Below are 18443 nucleotides of genomic sequence, written 5' to 3' on the forward strand. Positions count from 1 at the left end.
TGCACTTTGAATTTGTAGTTCTCCCAATCCTTTCAAAATATTCATGAACCACTAGTAATACTCCTAAAAAGGACATACTTCCGGCTTACATCACATTCAGAGGTCTGGATTTTGTATTGTTCTTGTCTGAAGTTAGTTGTACTATGATTGGATTCGTTCCATGTTGGTTTTGGGCATTCTGCCTGGTTTTCTTCCGTAGTGCTGATTGTAGAGGTTGGCTTATTGAAGTTCTTTTTCTTTCTTTTTCTTTTTTTTTCTTCATACAATTATTCTCTTCATTTGTGTTAACATCCTTCATCTTGGGAAATTGTGTTTTGTTGCCCGTAAAAGAGGCTTTTGGAACATACTTCAGGCTCTTTACGAACATCTTGAAAGTTTTTGGTTTCACAAGTATACTTTCAAGCCTTCTCATCAGGTGAAATAAAGGCAAAGGAAAAGGAACAGGAACAGTGGATTAAGGGGGCAGCCTACCCATAAATTTCATATGGCATTCAATTGACCGTAACTTTGGTGTTTCTCAATGGATTTGAGTGAAATTTGACCACACACTCCTGCCATTATGCTGGCCCTCACGACATGATTTACAAGTTCTTGCGCCTCACTGACAGGCTTTCCAGGCCGGAAAAACTCAAATTTCCGGCATAGTGCCACGGTGTGCGAGCCACCCAGGAGCCAAACAAATGCATTTACAATTTTTTCACATTTTCGTGCCCATTCTGTCCGTGCGCGGGACCCAAACCTAAAACAAGTCCAGAAGCAGCCATGGGTGGTGGGGTGGGGCCCCTCAACGTGGCCCTGGAATCTGTCACAACGGAACGAGTGGGCGTTCTCTCACACTCCCACAGACCCAAGTCAATTTTTGATTTTTTTAGGTTTAGCACGTGCTACGAGGTCGTACCTTTGATACAACATCCAGTGCTGGGACGTCCACAGCAAGCCATTTCCACAGCGCGGCACACTAAATCCAGGATACCCTCAGAAACCGGCAAAGACTACCACTCACGTTCCACCACTGCCTAGTACTGAATCCTACCTGACTTCTTGACACGACTCAAACTTGCCAAAGTCACTAAATCAACGTCAAATACAAAAATCAAGCCACATATCTGCAACGTCACGAGGGTGCTGGCAAAAGTCCTGCCGCCGTGCAGCCCAATACGTGGCTCAAAAACGTGATTTTTTGGACTTGGAGCAAAATTCTGCACACTTTCGCGTGTTTCCATGATACGACAAGTTGCGCACGGTCTGCTCACATTCAAATACAATGCCGCCAACAAATGACAGAGTGCAACAAAAAAATCTTTCCTTGCAAGGGCACATTTTAAGCCATAACTCTTGAACAGCTGGTCAGATCGGGACACAATTTTCAGAAAATTTGCAGCTATTCAAGCTCTTTCAACTGACGTAGCACACAATATGAATTTACAAATTCGATTTTTCAGCGAATTTTGGGTAGTCTGCCACCTTAAGTACAGCAAGGAGGTGGTAAAACAGCGCAAAGAAGAAGATAGCTGAAGTAAACAGCGAAAATGCGTAACCTATACACATAGCAATAATGACACAAAGGTGCAAGTGCGAGAAAACTCAATAAGCGTGACATGGAGTGCCACAACAAGAGACAACCACTGGATATAGCTAACGAGGTTTTGGTGACCTACCTAACAGCCTAAGTGTGAATTTAATTTGCTTCTGCTTGCAAAGGTTGGGTTTCTTTCACCGCTACACCTTATTCTACAACACGCACGATCCAAACGACCACGGAGGGGACGTCCAGCAAAGAATCATCCTGGTACAAGATGGTCTAACGCAGCGGCATCAACACCAAGCAACGTCACCTCACAATTAACTAGACCACCGGATAAACAACCAGACAAGACACCTACTGGCGTGGCAGTGACAGGAACCTCATCAACTAGAAGAATAACAAGATCGGCAACAACGGCGATGGCGGCGTCTAAAGCACTGGCAGAGGCAACGGCTAGGGTCCACTTGACTAGCCATTTGATATCGGATGTGTCCACCGCACATGCTGATTGTTCTGATGTTAGTTCTGATAAGCATGAGTCGTCCATTGCTAGTCATTTATTTGAGCATCCTGATTGTCGTGCTGTGTATTCAGATGATTCTTTTTTGATTGTGTCACGTGTACGCAGTGCTAGATTGCTGAATGTTTTGGAAGCCGTATACATCCACACAAAGAAACCCAACCTTTGCAAGCAGAAGCAAATTAAACTAACACTTAGCCTGTTAGGTAGGTCACCAAAACCTCGTTAGTTATGTCCAGTGGTTGTCTCTTGTTGTCGCACAACATGTCACGCTTATTGAGTTTTCTCGCACTTGCACCTTTGTGTCATTATTGCTATGTGTATAGGTCACGCATTTTCTCTGTTTACTTTAGCTATCTTCTTCTTTGCGCTGTTTTACCACCTCCTTACTGTACTCAATCCACTGTTCCTGTTCCTTTGCCTTTGACCTGTATTTCACCTGATGAGAAGGCTTGAAAGTATATTTGTGAAACCAAAAACTTTCAAGATGTTCGTAAAGAGCCTGAAGTGCGTCCTTTTTATGAGTATTATCACATTTTGGTCTCAGAGGAAACTCTACTAGTAGTTAATCTTCTGACTGTCGATGGTGTCATAATGTAATTACAGGCACAGCCACCTTGAAGCATGTACAGTCCTTGCACTGCAGGGCACTGCACAAATCCTTCCAGCTTCCGCGGTCCTGCGCAATCTGGTGTAGGCGCTATAGGTCGTGCAGATTATCAAGTTGACCATTGCCAGACATCTTCAGATCGGCTGAGAGAACCGACTGGACAGTGGTGTGGTCAGCCCCTCCATTTCTTGGTGTGGGGACAGCCCCTCCATTTCTTGGTGTGGGGACAGCCCCTCCATTTCTTGGTGTGGGGACAGCCCCTCCTTTTCTTGGTGTGGGGACAGCCCCTCCATTTCTTGGTGTGGCGACAGCCCCTCCATTTCTTGGTGTGGGGTCAGCCCCTCCATTTCTTGGTGTGGGGTCAGCCCCTCCATTTCTTGCCATCCTTGTTTTAAAGGAGTGCTTATTGCCCTTCTTGCCGGACACTCATCGGGGGAAACGAAGAATGTGGCCCAGCAAACGTCACCGCGTCCTCTTCACGCCATGGCTCAGAAGCTCTGTGCTGCATCACTGGTAAAGGGCCACATTGGAGATTTTCTGCGGCCATTTTACTTGGGTTTGTAATCTGAGCTGCCGCCGGTGAAACGCGTCAAGCTGCCCCTTGGACTTGGTCAGAGCCCAAGTGCTTGAGTTATATAGGAGAATAGGAAGTACAAGTAGTGCCTTGTACAATCTGACTCTCCGCTTCTCGCTGATGATGGATCCTCTCTTCCAAAGTGACCACAAAGATGCAAATGGTGCGCCTTCCAGGTTCTTCCTGCGGGCGACGTCCTCACAGTCCCCCAGTAGCGAACCAAGTTTCCTTGTCATACGCCATTCCTCCTCAATGCGATCTGCTCTTCTGATGAGAGTCGTGCGTTCTGTTTTGTCCGGACTCATGCCTCCACTGTTGCAGTACGTGTCAGGCAACTGGCTCCAGGTCCCTTAGCCATGGAGGCTTGCAGGCTTGAGATACACTCAAGAAGTCGGTGTCATCTGCGTATATGATTTCCTGTGGGAGTGCGTTTTCGGCAATGCAACGCGGCAGGGATGACTGCCGGACCTCTCCCAGTGCCGCCTGGAGGTAGATCACAAATAGCAGCGGTGAGAGTGCATCTCCCTGTGGAGTACCAACCGTGGTTGGCAATGGCTCTGAGCAAGGGCGAGCTGTGAGTACTATGTCCGACAGCAGAACCCGCACCAAGCGCTGGTCATCGCCGGGCAGAACGGAACCGAGTACATCCATGAGCCCGCGCCGATCGATGGTGTCAAGCGCACAAGACATGTCAATGTCCAGGATATCAATCGAGCACTGGTACTTTTTCACTGTCGCCGCTAACCACCTATGTGGCCAGACCGCATCAGCCGTTGACCTCTTTGGATGAAACCACTGTGGAGTTTACTCAGGAATGACTCAACAAGTTGGTTCGCTCGCTGAAGGGTTAGCAAGGACAATCGGCTTTCCTGAGAGATGATAAGAGAATGACAGGTCGCAGGTTCGACGGAGGGCCTTTCTTTTTGTTTGGTTTCTGCAAAGCAATCAGCATTCCATGTCCAAGAGTTAGTGGTTGGTGTGTTTCAAACATTCTGCGAGAATAAGACACTGGAATCCCAATCAATGCGGCTGTAAAGTGGTGACTTACGTACATACTCTCAGCAACTTACTTTGATACGTGCTTTTGGTAATGCTCATAGTGTCCTTTTCACCACATTCTCTCTCTCTCTCTCTCCTCTCTCTCTCTCTCTCTCTCTCTCTCTCTCTCTCTCTCTCTCTCTCTCTCTCTCTCTCTCTCTCTCTCTCTCTCTCTCTCTCTCTGGTTTCTTTATCGGTTGAGGTAGGTGTGCGTGGTTTCATCCTGGACTCTCTTCGAAGGGCTTTGAAAACGCTTGGGTTTTCTAATCGAAGAATAAAATTTATTTGTAATTAGTGCAGTAAGACGTCTCCGCGAAGCAGCTACATCATCTGGCTACGACGTCAACAAAAAACACTCCACTTTTCTGATGTGCTGTAAGTGGGACTGCGTTTATTGAGGTGCTTTGAATTTTATTCTCTTCATATTTAGTATTCTTTTCTATCCTTTCCCTTATGAGTTCCTATCAGTTGCTGTGAACACCTTATAGAGCGCTTGCTCGAGCGTTGAACTCGAGTTCTTAATCCACCATTCCCAGTTCGCAAGGCTGGGCGGGGTTGTGAGCAGGCTTTCATTTCATCTTTTCTTATTATTTCTTATTATTTTTTCATCTCATTACAAAATTCTGCGCATTGTTTCTCCATCTGTACATAAAATCTAGACTGACAACCTGCTTGTTAAATCATGCACCTGCTTTCGGGCGTAAAAACCCTGTTGTAGAGGCCTCAGTCCTCATTTGTTAGACTTACCTGTCTTTATAAATGTAACTTTCTCTCTCTCTCTCTCTCTCTCTCTCTCTCTCTCTCTCTCTCTCTCTCTCTCTCTCTTTCTCGCTCTCTCTCTCTCCCTCCCTCCCTGCATCTATGTTTCGTGTGTGGAAAAGCACTGCACGTCTACTATATCTGGTTCTTTCAATGTGCACCTTTTGCAACAGCATTTTCTGCTGGATAAACAAGGGTGTTGGATTATCAAATCCTGTCCTCCACCTGAAAACATGCAAGTTTGTGTCGTACGCCAAAACGCAGGGATTTTCTGTATGGATCCAAGTTCTTTGTGGAATGCATGTCTATTCAGTGCATACACACTAGAACAAGGGCAATCAAGGCTTTTTAGTCGACGAGTTTCATTGATAATAATTATTAGGAAATTAGAGGCCACATGCCTCGTACTGCTCTTTTCCCTCCGAAACTCAACACTTGCAAGCCAGATAAGAAAGAAAGAAAAAATCATCTAATGAATACCTGCTGAGGTGGTTTTGACACTATAAAGGTGTGATGCTTTCGCAATCATCATTGCATATGTACTGTGATTATTTTATAAATTGTATGGTACGTGTGTAGAATATTCCCTGCTGATAAGTGAGTTCACTGACCAAACTCACATACATGTACCTGTACACCGGTAAGGTACGCGATGTACAACTGCAGCATTGTAAAATCGGATTGTGTACTATTTGAGCGATTTGTTACAGAAAATCACTGCTCGAGCCGGAAGTGCCGGGTTAAAGCGTAGAAAATGAACTGAAAAATCCGTTTTGCCAGAAAGCGCGCTTGCTTGCAAGGGTCCCGGATAAATAAATGCTGGATTAGTGACGGTCAGCTGTATTATGTTGCGGGTTTATGTTTAAATAATTAGATTGTCCGGATAAATTAGAAGTTTTTCCTCTGCAACCTGGCGCTCGCTATACCAGGACTGCACCTGTAGAAAGTATCAAACACTAATACCATTAATTCATGCCCATATTGTGCAGTATGCAGTGGGCCTATTCTAGTCTGGCAAAGCTGTGTGATAACACACAGTATGGTATCATTCCTTACCTCCATGGTCCTGGAACGGTGCAGTCCCTTCATGGCAGACAGGCACTCGTCCCTGGACCCCATCGTGGCAAATGCACAGCACTTGGTCCTGCCGCTTCTGTGACGCATCAAATCACACTCTTCGACAGTGCCATAGTCGCTAAGCATCTTCTTAACGAATTCCTCGTCGCTGTTCTTAGAGAGCATGCCGATGAAAAGCTTTCGCTCCTCTAAAAATGTACCAACATGAACACAGCAAAGATTGTATGAAACATGCATCGCAGGATTAAACTCGGATACTGAGCCAGTAATTAATGTAAAAAAAGAGAAGAAACACATGAGAATGAGTTATGCAGCAACTATCCACGACAGTAACAAGATGATAAACAGTCAGAAAGTGCAATAATAGGGCACAAAACTGACAGCGGCTACTGAGACATTCAGCGACCCAAGACCTAGCTCTAACATATCTCCAGTGCGCAAACAAACAACCTTCCAACTTGGAAGGTTCATGGTTACGTAGGACCGAAGAGGGGAAGGTGCGTGCAGTGAAAATGTGCACAAGCTAATTCCCACGGCAGCAAAGAATGCCGACTTTTACAGGACCATGACGGGACCTGTTAATAACATGACAATGCCGTCTAACTACAATTTGAAGCAGCAAAGCAACACACCATCCAACTTGGGTGGGTCACCAATATCAGAGATAAAGGAAGGGGGGGGGGAGCTTTACAAAAACGAATTTTACAAAACCGGACGCCAATATCTAACGGTACTCCTCATGCATGACACTATTGTGGACGAGTTGACAACACTAACAAGTAGTGACACACGACGCACCTTCCCCTCTTCGGCCCTCTTCGGTCCTATGTAACCATGAACCTTCCAAGTTGGAAGGTTGTTGGTTTGCTCACTGGAGATGTGTTCGAGCTACAGTAAAACATGGTGTAAGCGACCTCGGTGCTTAGCGACCACCTGCTTTTAGCGACCGTTCTTCCATGCATGGACAGTTCGATACAGAAACTGCACTGCATACTGCGACCACCTGCCTTGCGCGACCAGCGACCGACTTTTAGTGCAGCAAGTGCCATTATGGACCTGCACACAGCGACCAAAACTAACCAAAAGTGCCAAGGTTTGACAGCAACAGGGCTGACGTGCACTCTGATTCATGTGCATGCACTCAACAGAAGTGACAACGGACAGTGCAGAATGCGCTGCATGCACTTGAGTGAGGCGTGCTTTGCTGCAGAAAGTACTCATATTCTCCATACCTGCCAATAATATGAGTACATGGAAGTACGATCATGAACATTACACACATGTACATGTTTCTCCACAATCCGATATGTCACCAATATATGGGACCTGGTTCCAAAGACCGCTTTTGCTTGCCCCGCGGGGTGGTCGCTTAAACCAGGTTTCACTGTAGGTATCGGGTCGCTGAATGTCTCAGTAGCCGCTGTCAGTTTTGCGCCCTATTATCGCACTTTCTGACTGTTTATCATCTTGCTACAGTCGTGGATAGTTGTTGCATAACTCATTCTTCTCTTTATCACAGGATTACATTGGGCGCTTTCGATTACACGTTTACACAAATCTGGAACTGGGTTTTGTAATTCTCGAATGACCAAAATGTACGAATTCCGGCCATGTAAAACGAACGACTGGAATTCACAACGCATTTTATTCATAATAATAATAATAATAATAGCACATTTCGCGTAGTAGAGCACTAAATAAAGAAATTCAGTGTTTTTTCCGCTTCTGTCTTGTGAGCATCATCAGCTAGGTGTAGTAGCTGCTGATACCGATTTCTCGCCGGGTGTCGAGCTGCACAGTTTCCTCCAGTCTGTCTTGTCTGCTGCTTGTTGTCGGCACCTGGAAAGGTCTTCCATGGTCTTCATTGGCACACCCAGCTCATTCAGCTGAGCAACCAGACTTGTGGCCAGTGTCAACCTTGGCCGTCCACGAGGTGCTTTGTTGCCCTTGTCAAAATAGCCGCTCATGGCTACTTGCGGTGGCGTGTCCGTGTCCATCCGTAGCACATGACCGGTCATTCGTAGTCGCCTACATGCAACTGTGTCTGATATAGGGTTGCTCTTGGTTCTGCGGTATAGGTCGTCGTTTGAAATTGTGTCTGGGTATCGTATTCCAAGGAGTGATCGCATTTGACGCCGGTGGAATGCGTCTGCCTTGGCCATTGCTGTTGACGATAATCCCCAGGTCTCGCAATTGTACAGGAATGTCGGCAGTACGATAGCGTTGTACAGGCGTAAGCGTGTCTTCTCCGCTACTTTATCTCTACGCAGCCATAGGGCGTACAGCTGGCCAAACACGCGAGAGGCAAGTTCCATCCTGCGCCGAACATCCTCTTCCTCCCCCATCAAGGAGCCAAGCTGCCTAGATGTCCGCCAGCTCTCGGATTCAGGTGACACATGGATCCACTCTGTTTTATCTGGATTTACTTTTAATGACCAATCGTGCAGTGTGTCTGCTATTACAGGCAGAGCATTCTCAAGCCACAGCCTGCAGGTTGAATAATAGGAGATGTCATCTGCATAACCCGTCTCTGGTGGTAGACTTGCGTCGGCAGCAGGGCGGGGCGCGAGACGAGTTCTGCATTCCTGTAGTGCAGCCTCCAGATAGCAGATGAAGAGAACTGGGCTGAGACTGTCGCCTTGTGGTGTTCCAATAGTGCTCTCAAACGGTTCAGCTGTGGCACTTGCAACCTTAACAGTGATAGTTGTGTTGTGGAGTAGGTGGTGGATGAGACATGTGCAATCTGGATTGGTAATTGCAGACATCACCTCCAGCAGCTTCAGGCGGTTAATCGTATCGAAGGCCTTGGACATGTCCAGGCCTAGAATGTGAAATTGCTGTCGGTAACGAATGGCTCTTGCAGCGATCCACCGCTGGGTCCATACCACGTCCGCTGTTAGGCTGACTAGCTTGTTAGGCTGACTAGCTTTTATTCATGGCATATCACAAACATAGGCATATCACAAACAAAATTGGTCGTAAAAAGATATCACGTACACCCTCGCTCGCGCACGCGCGCGTTGACCCAGCTTCGCGTACCGGTCCATCCCGGCAAAGGCTCCATGTCGGCAACAATACTGGGCTTCGATAAAGCTGAACGTGTGTGCAAAAGGACCACCCAAAATGATCTGGTCTAATAATCAGCTCCCAGCGGAAACTCAACAGCGGCAATTAGCTTTTCGGGAAGACAAAAGTAGCAACTAAGTAGTCTACATGCAGTTGTAGCCCTGCTTTCACGCCACATCGGCCAGGGAGGCTTTTTCTTGACTTGAGTCATGCATGACCAGACCGGTAACACACCGAGTGTGCAATTCTGGCGCCAGAATTAGAGAAATTCCGCCCTCTCTTCAGAATTGACGGATTTGACGGAATTGGATAAAATCAATTCGAACGACGGAATTTGTCATTTTTGTGTAATCGAACTGTGCATCAACAATACCTAATTCTAGAATTGACTGAAATGCGTGTAATCGACAGCGCCCATTGACTTAAAAGCATTCAACAAGGCAAAACTGCAATTGTTCAACATACTGTAAGACCAGATATTCTAACGTCAATTTAAGTTAGTGATCTTCGGATTTTTGTGGTTAATGAGGTGAAATTCTGACGAATTCTGTCTCAAAACCGTCAAATGACTGTACATATTCATATCGTTCTGCACATAACGACTTCAAATGTCAACCAATTTTTACGACGGAGGAGATTCTAGTTGTGAGTTAAGTGAGAGAGAGAGCGTGGGTATGGGTGAGTGTGGGAGTGAGTGTGGGCGTGTGTTTTGACCTCGTAAGTCTTCTGTGTATAATCATTTGGTATATCGTCCTGAATTTTGCCAAGTGTATTCTGAATCATGTTTCTCCTTTTTGTGTCGTGGACGTCATGATAATCAGTTACAGGTTAAAGTGCTGGAGGCTGTTTTCCAACACATTCATAAGCCTGACCTTTGTGTTCAAAAGGACAGTATTATCTTTTTGAAATTGTTCGACCAGTAGAATGTTGTGTTGGTCTGGCCTTGTCGGGCCAGAATTTTGTCACTAGTATTATTATTAGTGCAATGATGCTTCCTGATGAGCGTTGTGCGAAAGCTATAGACCTTATGCAATACACGTCACAGGCTGCAATCTCCATAGTAACGGTGCCCCACTGAGCTCATCATGAGGGACTGAGTGGCAAAAACTAATTTTTGAACTTGAAGAATCAGCTGCTGCTGCAGCTGATCTGATTATCAATATGAGGGAGGAGGCATTTTTGTTTCGCTGTGGAAGAGTCATTCCTTCTGCAGTTTTGCTAGCACGATGGTCAAAAGTTGTTGCGCTGTTGGCTGCAGTAACCGGTCTAAGGTTGGTTCGGTTGTCAGTTTCTACCGCTTTCCGGCAGACCCTGTGAAACGGAAGAAGTGGACTGTAGCTGTTCGTCGTGACAAGTGGTCACCAAATCAAAACACTTGGCTGTGCTCTGCACATTTTGTAGGTGGAAAGAAGAGTGATGACCCTCTCTCTCCAGATTTTTTGCCGTCAGTTTTTTCATTTGTACAGCAGCGGAGTCCTGTGAAACGGAAACAGAAGGAGCAACTAGAAGCGTACGAGCGGAGATCGAAGCGTGTACGCGGGTCAGGCCCGGTGTTCGATACCGGTGCAGATACGCCTCCACCGAGCGTGGTGAGTTCGTACTACACTGTATACTAATGCAACTGCAAGTAATTAGTTTGTTTGCCGACAAGACTGTCGACATTCAAATCTGTATCATCACGATGGCCTGTACTGTGGCCAATAAGAGAGTAGAGTGATTGAGGAGGTTGTTGTTTCAAATCTTTATTCTCACGATGGCCTGTGTGTACTGTTGTTGTTTGGTAGATTGCTGACAATATTGTGGAGATCCCTGTGGAGAGCAGCGATGATACTCCTCCACCGAGCGTGGTGAGTACTAATGCAACTGCAAATTTGCCGATAAGGCTGTCAAAATTCAAATCTTTATCCTCACGATGGCCTGTACTGTGGCTAATAAGAGATAATAGAATGAGATTTACATCACAAGATTGCCACTGTGTGCTGCACGTTGTGCAATTGCTGTGAGTCAGTCGTGCCTTTGGCTTATCAGGGATGTATCCTTAGCTGTGAGACAAATCCAGAGCTGGATGTGTATAGTAGTGCTTGCTCCATCTCCGGTCAGCTGGCTGTTTCGACCCCGTGAGGGCTCATCATACTAACCTTTTTGCATCAAACTTCATGTCAAAGTCCTTCATAAAATCCCCATCCCTCTCTCTTTCTAATTTTGCATGCTTCACCCTGACTCTCATTTATGAATTCTTCCTTTCTTGGTCGTTTAGCGATGGCGTGGACAATTCACTTGTCCAGGCGATAAGGCAGTTTCTCTCTCTCTGCCTCTCTCTCTCTCTTTCTTTCTCTCTCTCTCTCTCTCTCTCTCTCTCTCTCTCTCTCTTTCGGCCTCTCTCTCTCTCTCTCTCTCTCTCTCTCTCTCTCTCTCTCTCTCTCTGTCTCTGTCTCTCTCTCTCTCTCTCTCTCTCTCTCTCTCTCTCTCTCTCTCTCTCTCTCTCTCTCTCTCTCTCTCTCTCTCTCTCTCTCTCTCTCTCTCTCTCTCTCTCTCTCTCTCTCTCTCTCTCTGTCTCTCTCTCTCTCTCTCTCTCTCTCTCTCTCTCTCTCTCTCTCTCTCTCTCTCTCTCTCTCTCTCTCTCTCTCTCTCTCTCTCTCTCTCTCTCTCTCTCTCTCGGCCTCTCTCTTATCTTTGCATGCTTTACCCTGACTCACATGTACTATTTCTTTCCTTTATTGGTCATGCAGTGATAGCTTGGACAATTCATTCGTCCAGGCAATAATGCAGCCTCTCTCCTTCGCTCTCTTTGAGAATGCGTGAGTATGCGGTAGAGTACGAGTATGAGACCAGAAGTGTGCACGTGCGTACATGCCATAAGTGGGTGCTGAAACGGAACGCGACTCCAACTGCACAACGACCCAATCCCAACCAGGCACAACCACAGCCAATCCAGGGGAATACAGGGACACAAATAATAATTATAGCATTACCAAATTATAGTATGACGAACGTTGCAGTCCAAGAGACATCTGAAGAAGATCGAAAGGAACTCGCCAACTACTGTAAAAGCCATTATTCTAACGAGGCGCACATTTAATGATTTCCCAAAATTGACTAGTTTACATGTACCAAACGTAACGATTCTCACTCATTCTCAACGCTCAATAGGACAGTGTATGTATCGATTTCTGTATAACGATTTCTATTTTAACGACAGATTTCTCGTCATTAATTCGTTAGAGTTAGCACTTCGTTATATATATGGCTTTTACAGTACTACCTCGAGCCCGGAACATTTGCATCTCCGGAACTAACTCAGGTCCACGTGCTCATGCACGAGGTCACAGGAAACATGCATAAGACAGTTGGACAAAGCAGCAAGTACTATGGCTGTACTAAAGAAATAAAGACGTCATATGTAGAACCAGCAGCAGAATGATCCGCACACAGCACGTACAGTAGCATACAGCTCGCAAGCATCAGCATGACTCATGAGTCAGACACACAGCTAAGCATGCACACGCTAACTCTTTATGCAAGACACAAAGGCCAAGGGAACAAGTACCAATACAACAGAAACATGTAAGCACACCAACATGGCCAAGATAGCTAACCCAATGCTAAATAAATAACATTGTCATAAAGCCATAGTTCCAGTTCAGTGCACAGCACCATAAATAAGTACATCACAATGTGATATGAAAATAACTCTCAGTGTTACCCCGGCTCGGCATGAGCAATATTATTCAAGATGCAGGGTTAACGTTCTTGTGTGCTTTCCTGGCATCCTTCTCGGCCTTCCTTGGTTTGCGGCAAGTGGGGCAGTACCATTTGCGATTCGGTATTCCCTTCATCCGCAAGCAGACGACATGGAATGTCTTGACAGAGCACTCAACGCCAGCACACGTCACCACCGGCTCTGAATCTTTCACTTGGTTGCACTGAGAAGCAATGCCCAGTCTGAGGCACGTGCTGGCCTGCATGTTCACTTGATGCTGCATGTCCTGCGGCGATTTCAAAGCCTTTGCTGAAGAACTCGCCAACTAACTCTGGCAGCAAAGCCAGTTTGAAAAAGTCAGAGACTTTAGAAATGGCAGCAGAAATGAAATCAGTATCAGGCAAGATGCGAGAAATGACTAGATCCATGTGACAATACACCATGAAATCGCAATACGCAGCTTGGCACAGAAACATTTGAGCCTGCACTTGATAATAGTATGCATGATCTTTCTTCACAAAGAAAGAACCATCAGCATTTCGACCAAGGCAGAAGCCCGACTTCTCGGTTGCATCGTCGAAGGAACTGTCACAGCAGCTGTAGGGACACTTAACCTCCACCACACCGTTGCCACAGCAAGCACAAGACACAACACCATCTGGGCTGGCACCGAGGTAAGGATAGTCGCTACGGACCACAAGACCACGGTCACAAAGCTGAAATGCCTTATGCTTCTTGATCACATGTACCTTGTAGGCATCCCTGGCAATTTGCTCATGTTCACATCCCCATGTTGTTGCTTTGGATGGAAACTTCATACTCTGTGGGTAGCAAATTGCCTTCACCAGAGATACAGAAGGTTGATGGGCGTCACTGTGGGAAGTGGCTTTAAACTTTGAGGCAGTGATGCGACCCGCACGGCACATAAACCACAAGTCTGACTTTGCTTGCTCGCGAGTTGCTCGTTTCATTGCCATGCACTCATCTGGTGTCACAGAAATTGTCGAGAACACTGCATCACATCGGTCAAGCAAGTCACTGTAATTGGCTGAGACCATTGACTCCTCATACAAGTTGGACAGTGGTGCAGGAATATCAGATGGTAGCTTTGAAGCACATGCATCTGAGTAATTTGGCACGATGGACAACAGGGCTGGCATTGCCACCTCAGACAATTTGCTGTAAAATCCATCCAGTTCTGACGTTGTTGGTGCACTGGCCGAAATAGCAGGAGGAGATGTTGGGCTGGGTAAAGCAGCAGACAATTTGGATGTCTTTGACTTTTTGCTGGGGGAGGTGAAATCCATATCAGCTATTCTCTTTTAGTCAACTGACTTTATGGACGGTGGCAACAACACACATCCCTTTGATGTGCAGATGTTGTCAGACACAAATTTAGTGTGGGATTCCAAGGCAAACAATAAAGCAGCGGTGTGGGCGCATGCTTCACCCAGCCTCGCTATGCAGGTGCAGTGGGCGCAAATAATAGCGCCATTGTGTTCTGCAGCTATCCACGGTGTAAGAGGGTCGCTGCTGACTGACTGGGAGTGTCTCACCTTTGCTTTCACAACTCTCTTTTCACGATCCGATGTCGCCTCGTACGCACTCACATCTCCCAGCCACCCTACCACCAAGAACTTGTGACCGTCGAGACTTCTACAGTGTCTGCTCCAGCGCCGGGTGAGCCGGGTAATCCACCCGGTTGGGCGGCGCTTGGACCCGATTGAAAGGACTGACTACATGGCTTGTATATGTCATATACTTCTTCTTTCGTAATTTTCTAATTCCTGTCCTCTCTTTTCTAAGTGCGGCTTATCCATTCGCCTTTATACCATTGGGCCTAGTTCCCGTTTATTGTCCGAATTAAAATAAACCAACCAACCAGTTAAAGCATGGGACTCGGCTGGTGAGGCAGCGCCAGGTCCATGTGTACCCGGCTCCGACCCGGTTGAAATGGTTGCGCCAGGTACACGTGTACTCGGCTGTCCTACAATCCTAGAGCAGACACTGGTAGCCTTCAGTTCTTCCTTCATTACCGGGCTAGGGGCTGTAGTTAAGTAATTGTACAAGTCCGGATATTCGACTAGAGGAAGCAAGGCTGACAAATGATCGCCTTGATGGCCACTGACGCAGTGCGGGTCTTTCGCTCCCTTCGCGATCAAATTTAGCTTTTCGTCGTACCTTTTCTTTGCAGCCTCGTCCAACTTCTTGTATTCTGATGAAAACTCCACTTTGTACTTTCAAACTCAAAACTCTCTTTTGCCACTCAGTGACTCTGCAGCCCCCTTGACGCCTTGCCTCCTTTGTATTTGTGCACTCTAGTTGATATCTAGCACCCGCGAACCAAGCTATGGTCAGCATTTGGAACTACCGCCGATATAGGCCAACACCGGGATTGTCAAGTGAAGCTGCTTAGGCCACACCAAGTTTTTTCATTGTTTCTCGTCACCGCGCGCGTACCTTTCTTGAGGATTGGACCAAAAAAAATCTCGCGTCCCGGTAAACACGCATAAAAAGGCGTTGTAAAAGTACGCGCGGCGTCAAATCTGGAGTGCAGTGCTAGTGCACGAACCGAAGGACGACTTTTGCACCGTGTATGTACGCATACCGGTAGTTCAAGTACCACACCACCACACGACCTGGTCGTCTTCTTTGCTACACACAGTTCCGGTACAAGTCAAGACAGTGCATGACAGTGCACCGTTTTGGACTGACAGTAGATATCCTTAGCTAAAAAAACGCTAACGTAAACGCAAACCTTTCCGTACTTCGGATCGTTCAAGCTGACTTTTCCCTTAGCACAAAGTACGTTATAGTTGAGACGAAGTAGTCGTGACAACCATGGCGATATGAATTTTCGTGGAAACAGATGCGGGAAATTCAAAATTTTGAACCAGGGATTAGTTTGCTGTCGTTCCGAAAGAATACCTTGGCGAGGTCCTTTACTCTGGAATAGCAAAAGCACGGCGAACATGAGTTTTCGCTGTTCCCAGGTCCTTGGAAACCCTTTCCTAAACGCAGCACCGAAGACTGTAAGGGTTCTCCAGCTCCAGCACGTCTGGGAGAGGCCGATGAATTTCTTCCTCAGGAGTGCCGTGGAACTGGTCCTTTGTTTCCCAGATGAGATAGAGGGAGAAAGGCACGAAGCAGAGGACGCAGAAATTGTCAACTGAAAGGCAAAACTCGCCAAAAAGCTAAAATTTAATGTCACAAGAGGAAGCAATCTCGACTCTCGATCTCATCTCGATCTGCACGACGTGCTTTTTATCTCCCGCCAGTTACAAAACAATGCGAGTTTTTGCATTTTTTGCAGAATTTCCATAACGAACGTCGGCCCGTTATTTTGAGCTCTGTAACGTTTTTTCCGTTATCCGATAACGTCTTTTGTCACGGCTGGGAGTGAGTACCGTAAAAGTTAGCGTTATCGTACTTTTGCTAAGGATGTCTACAAAATAGTGTTCCGGGCATCGGTAAACTTGCGGCATTGCGGACTACAAGCACCCCTTGTATAATAACTTTGGTTTGCTTTCTTTCCTATTTAAATAACATGCAACACTGGACTTCCTCACCAGAGGCCGGTGCAGGAGCCTGGTTTTCTGGCTGTATGTTGCAATTGACTGTCACGCGTGGTGTATAGTCTGATTTTAGGTCATAAATTGGGCCTTTGTAGTGTAAATAGCAGTTTTTGTTTTTCAAACCCTATTTTGTTTTTTTTCCGCCCGCCCGCGTTCCTTTTGAGATTTTCAGGTGACGAGAAACAATGAAATAACTTGGTGTGGCCTTAGCGGCCGGATCTACTGGCGCAGCCGCCGATTTCTCCATCTCAGAGTGTTGCCTGCCCCGTCGCCTGCAGCACCCGCTCCTGCTCAATGACTCGGCCGTCGTTCCCGCCACAACCATGTAAAGCAGAATGTTCAATTCTACATCATTTCAACAAGTGCACAATCGTACGATTGATTCGTGTGTCAGTTTAAGTTAACATCATTCTGATTTTTTCCTTTGCGTTCTCTTTCTGCTTCTGTTCCTGTTGTCTTGTGTATTCTGTTCGTTCTGCAATCTATCATTAACGTGCTTTTGTTTTGTTCGATAAAATGTATTTCTTATCTAAGAAGAGGAGTGGTGTATCCATACAAGGATCCCGCTTTCCATGTGCATATTATGTTCCATTCCCTTCTACCCATTTTCTGTACGCATACCAGCAGAGCATGCGCACTGATTCTCTGTTCTTGGAATCTCTTCCTCAGTTCTCGTTTATTTTTCTTCTTTTTTGTTCTCTACGGAATCAACATATCTCCAGACACTGGGGTGAATAATGGAGTGTGGTGGTGGGGCTCATTAAGCTCAGCCGACCAGAGCCAAATGTCTCGCCTTCTTAGCTCCATGGACGCACCAAAGGGGAATCCCATTCATAGCATGGACGCACCAAAGGGGAATCCCCTTCACAGCATGGACACACCAAAGGGGGATCGGGTAGGGATGTTCCCCTTGTGTTGGCAGATATTTTAATTTAAAGATATTTTTAAAACCCCAACAGCGTGCATCTGCTTCTATGACAGAATCCATGTGAACACGCATGCACACCCACCTGAAAGGGAGAAAGCAAAAATTGGAATGATCCTTACCTCGATTCCGTTCAGGAGTATGAGGCGGCTTAACCTGCATTGGGTGTGTCATCTGCACCCGAAAAGAACAAAACAGGACAAAGAATGATGAAAAGTCTCAGAGGAAGTACCTTGACTAAACACTGGACACTTTTACAGTTTTCCATGTTACAATTATTCCTTGGCTCACCATCTGATTACTTATAGATACCATCAAAAAATACAGCACACGTGGAACATGTTTCACCGACTCAGACTTCGTCTGCATGCATTGGGCCGGTTGGGTACACACTGCGAAAGAGGACCACAAGCAGACTTACAGATGGGAGTGTGCGCTTGCAGTGGAGAGCCTCCATGGCCTTCTTCGCGCTCCCCCCCACCACCACCACCACAACACGCACACACACACACACACACACACAGACGCACACACACACGCATACACCACAAAACAAGGAAAGCAAGGAAAGAGATAACGCCATGGCCCTGTCCATTCTCCCACCATCAAACAGTCAACAAAGATATGTTTCTTTTCAATTTTTTTATTCAATTAATTGAAGCTCATTGTGAGCTTCCAGCATGACTACTAAGCTGGACACCATCAATTGGCCATAGAAGCCGATGATGTTAATCACGTAGTGTTGGAGGTGAACACTCGATGAAAGATGTTTCTTCATTTCCACGAACGACATGTAATTCTCATCGCTGCCTGGAGGGGGACAGATAAAAAGAAAAAAGAAAAAGGTGTAAATTAGAAGAACTCCTATAATTATTGCACTGCTCACCACGATAATTATATCATTATGTCATGGTACGGAAATGTACATGATCTGATATGATCGACGTTACTCTGTTTAACGAACATGCAGCTACTCAATACGTCGATCATATCAGACTTCATCAAATTCAACCTTTTGACTGGGAAAATGATTGAATGCCGAGTACACATCACATCCCCTTCTGCACAAGCAGT

The 18443-nt window shown here is 46.2% G+C and overlaps 1 protein-coding gene across 1 annotated transcript in view; it reads right to left on the reverse strand.

Annotated features, from left to right (window-relative positions):
- Window positions 1–17835, reverse strand: part of LOC135816769 (CUGBP Elav-like family member 6) — a 25071-nt gene extending 7236 nt beyond the window's left edge. Inside the window, exons 1-3 of the mRNA XM_065329870.1 lie at window positions 17791–17835; window positions 17492–17543; window positions 6083–6291 (exon numbers count right to left, since the gene is read on the reverse strand). Coding sequence (XP_065185942.1) covers window positions 6083–6291; window positions 17492–17543; window positions 17791–17826 — 297 coding nt within the window. The 5' untranslated portion in view covers window positions 17827–17835. The remainder of the gene's footprint in view (window positions 1–6082; window positions 6292–17491; window positions 17544–17790) is intronic.
- Between the last annotated feature and the right edge of the window lie 608 nt (window positions 17836–18443).

This window comes from Sycon ciliatum, chromosome 5 (genome assembly GCF_964019385.1).
Source record: "Sycon ciliatum chromosome 5, ocSycCili1.1, whole genome shotgun sequence".
NCBI lineage: Eukaryota > Metazoa > Porifera > Calcarea > Leucosolenida > Sycettidae > Sycon > Sycon ciliatum.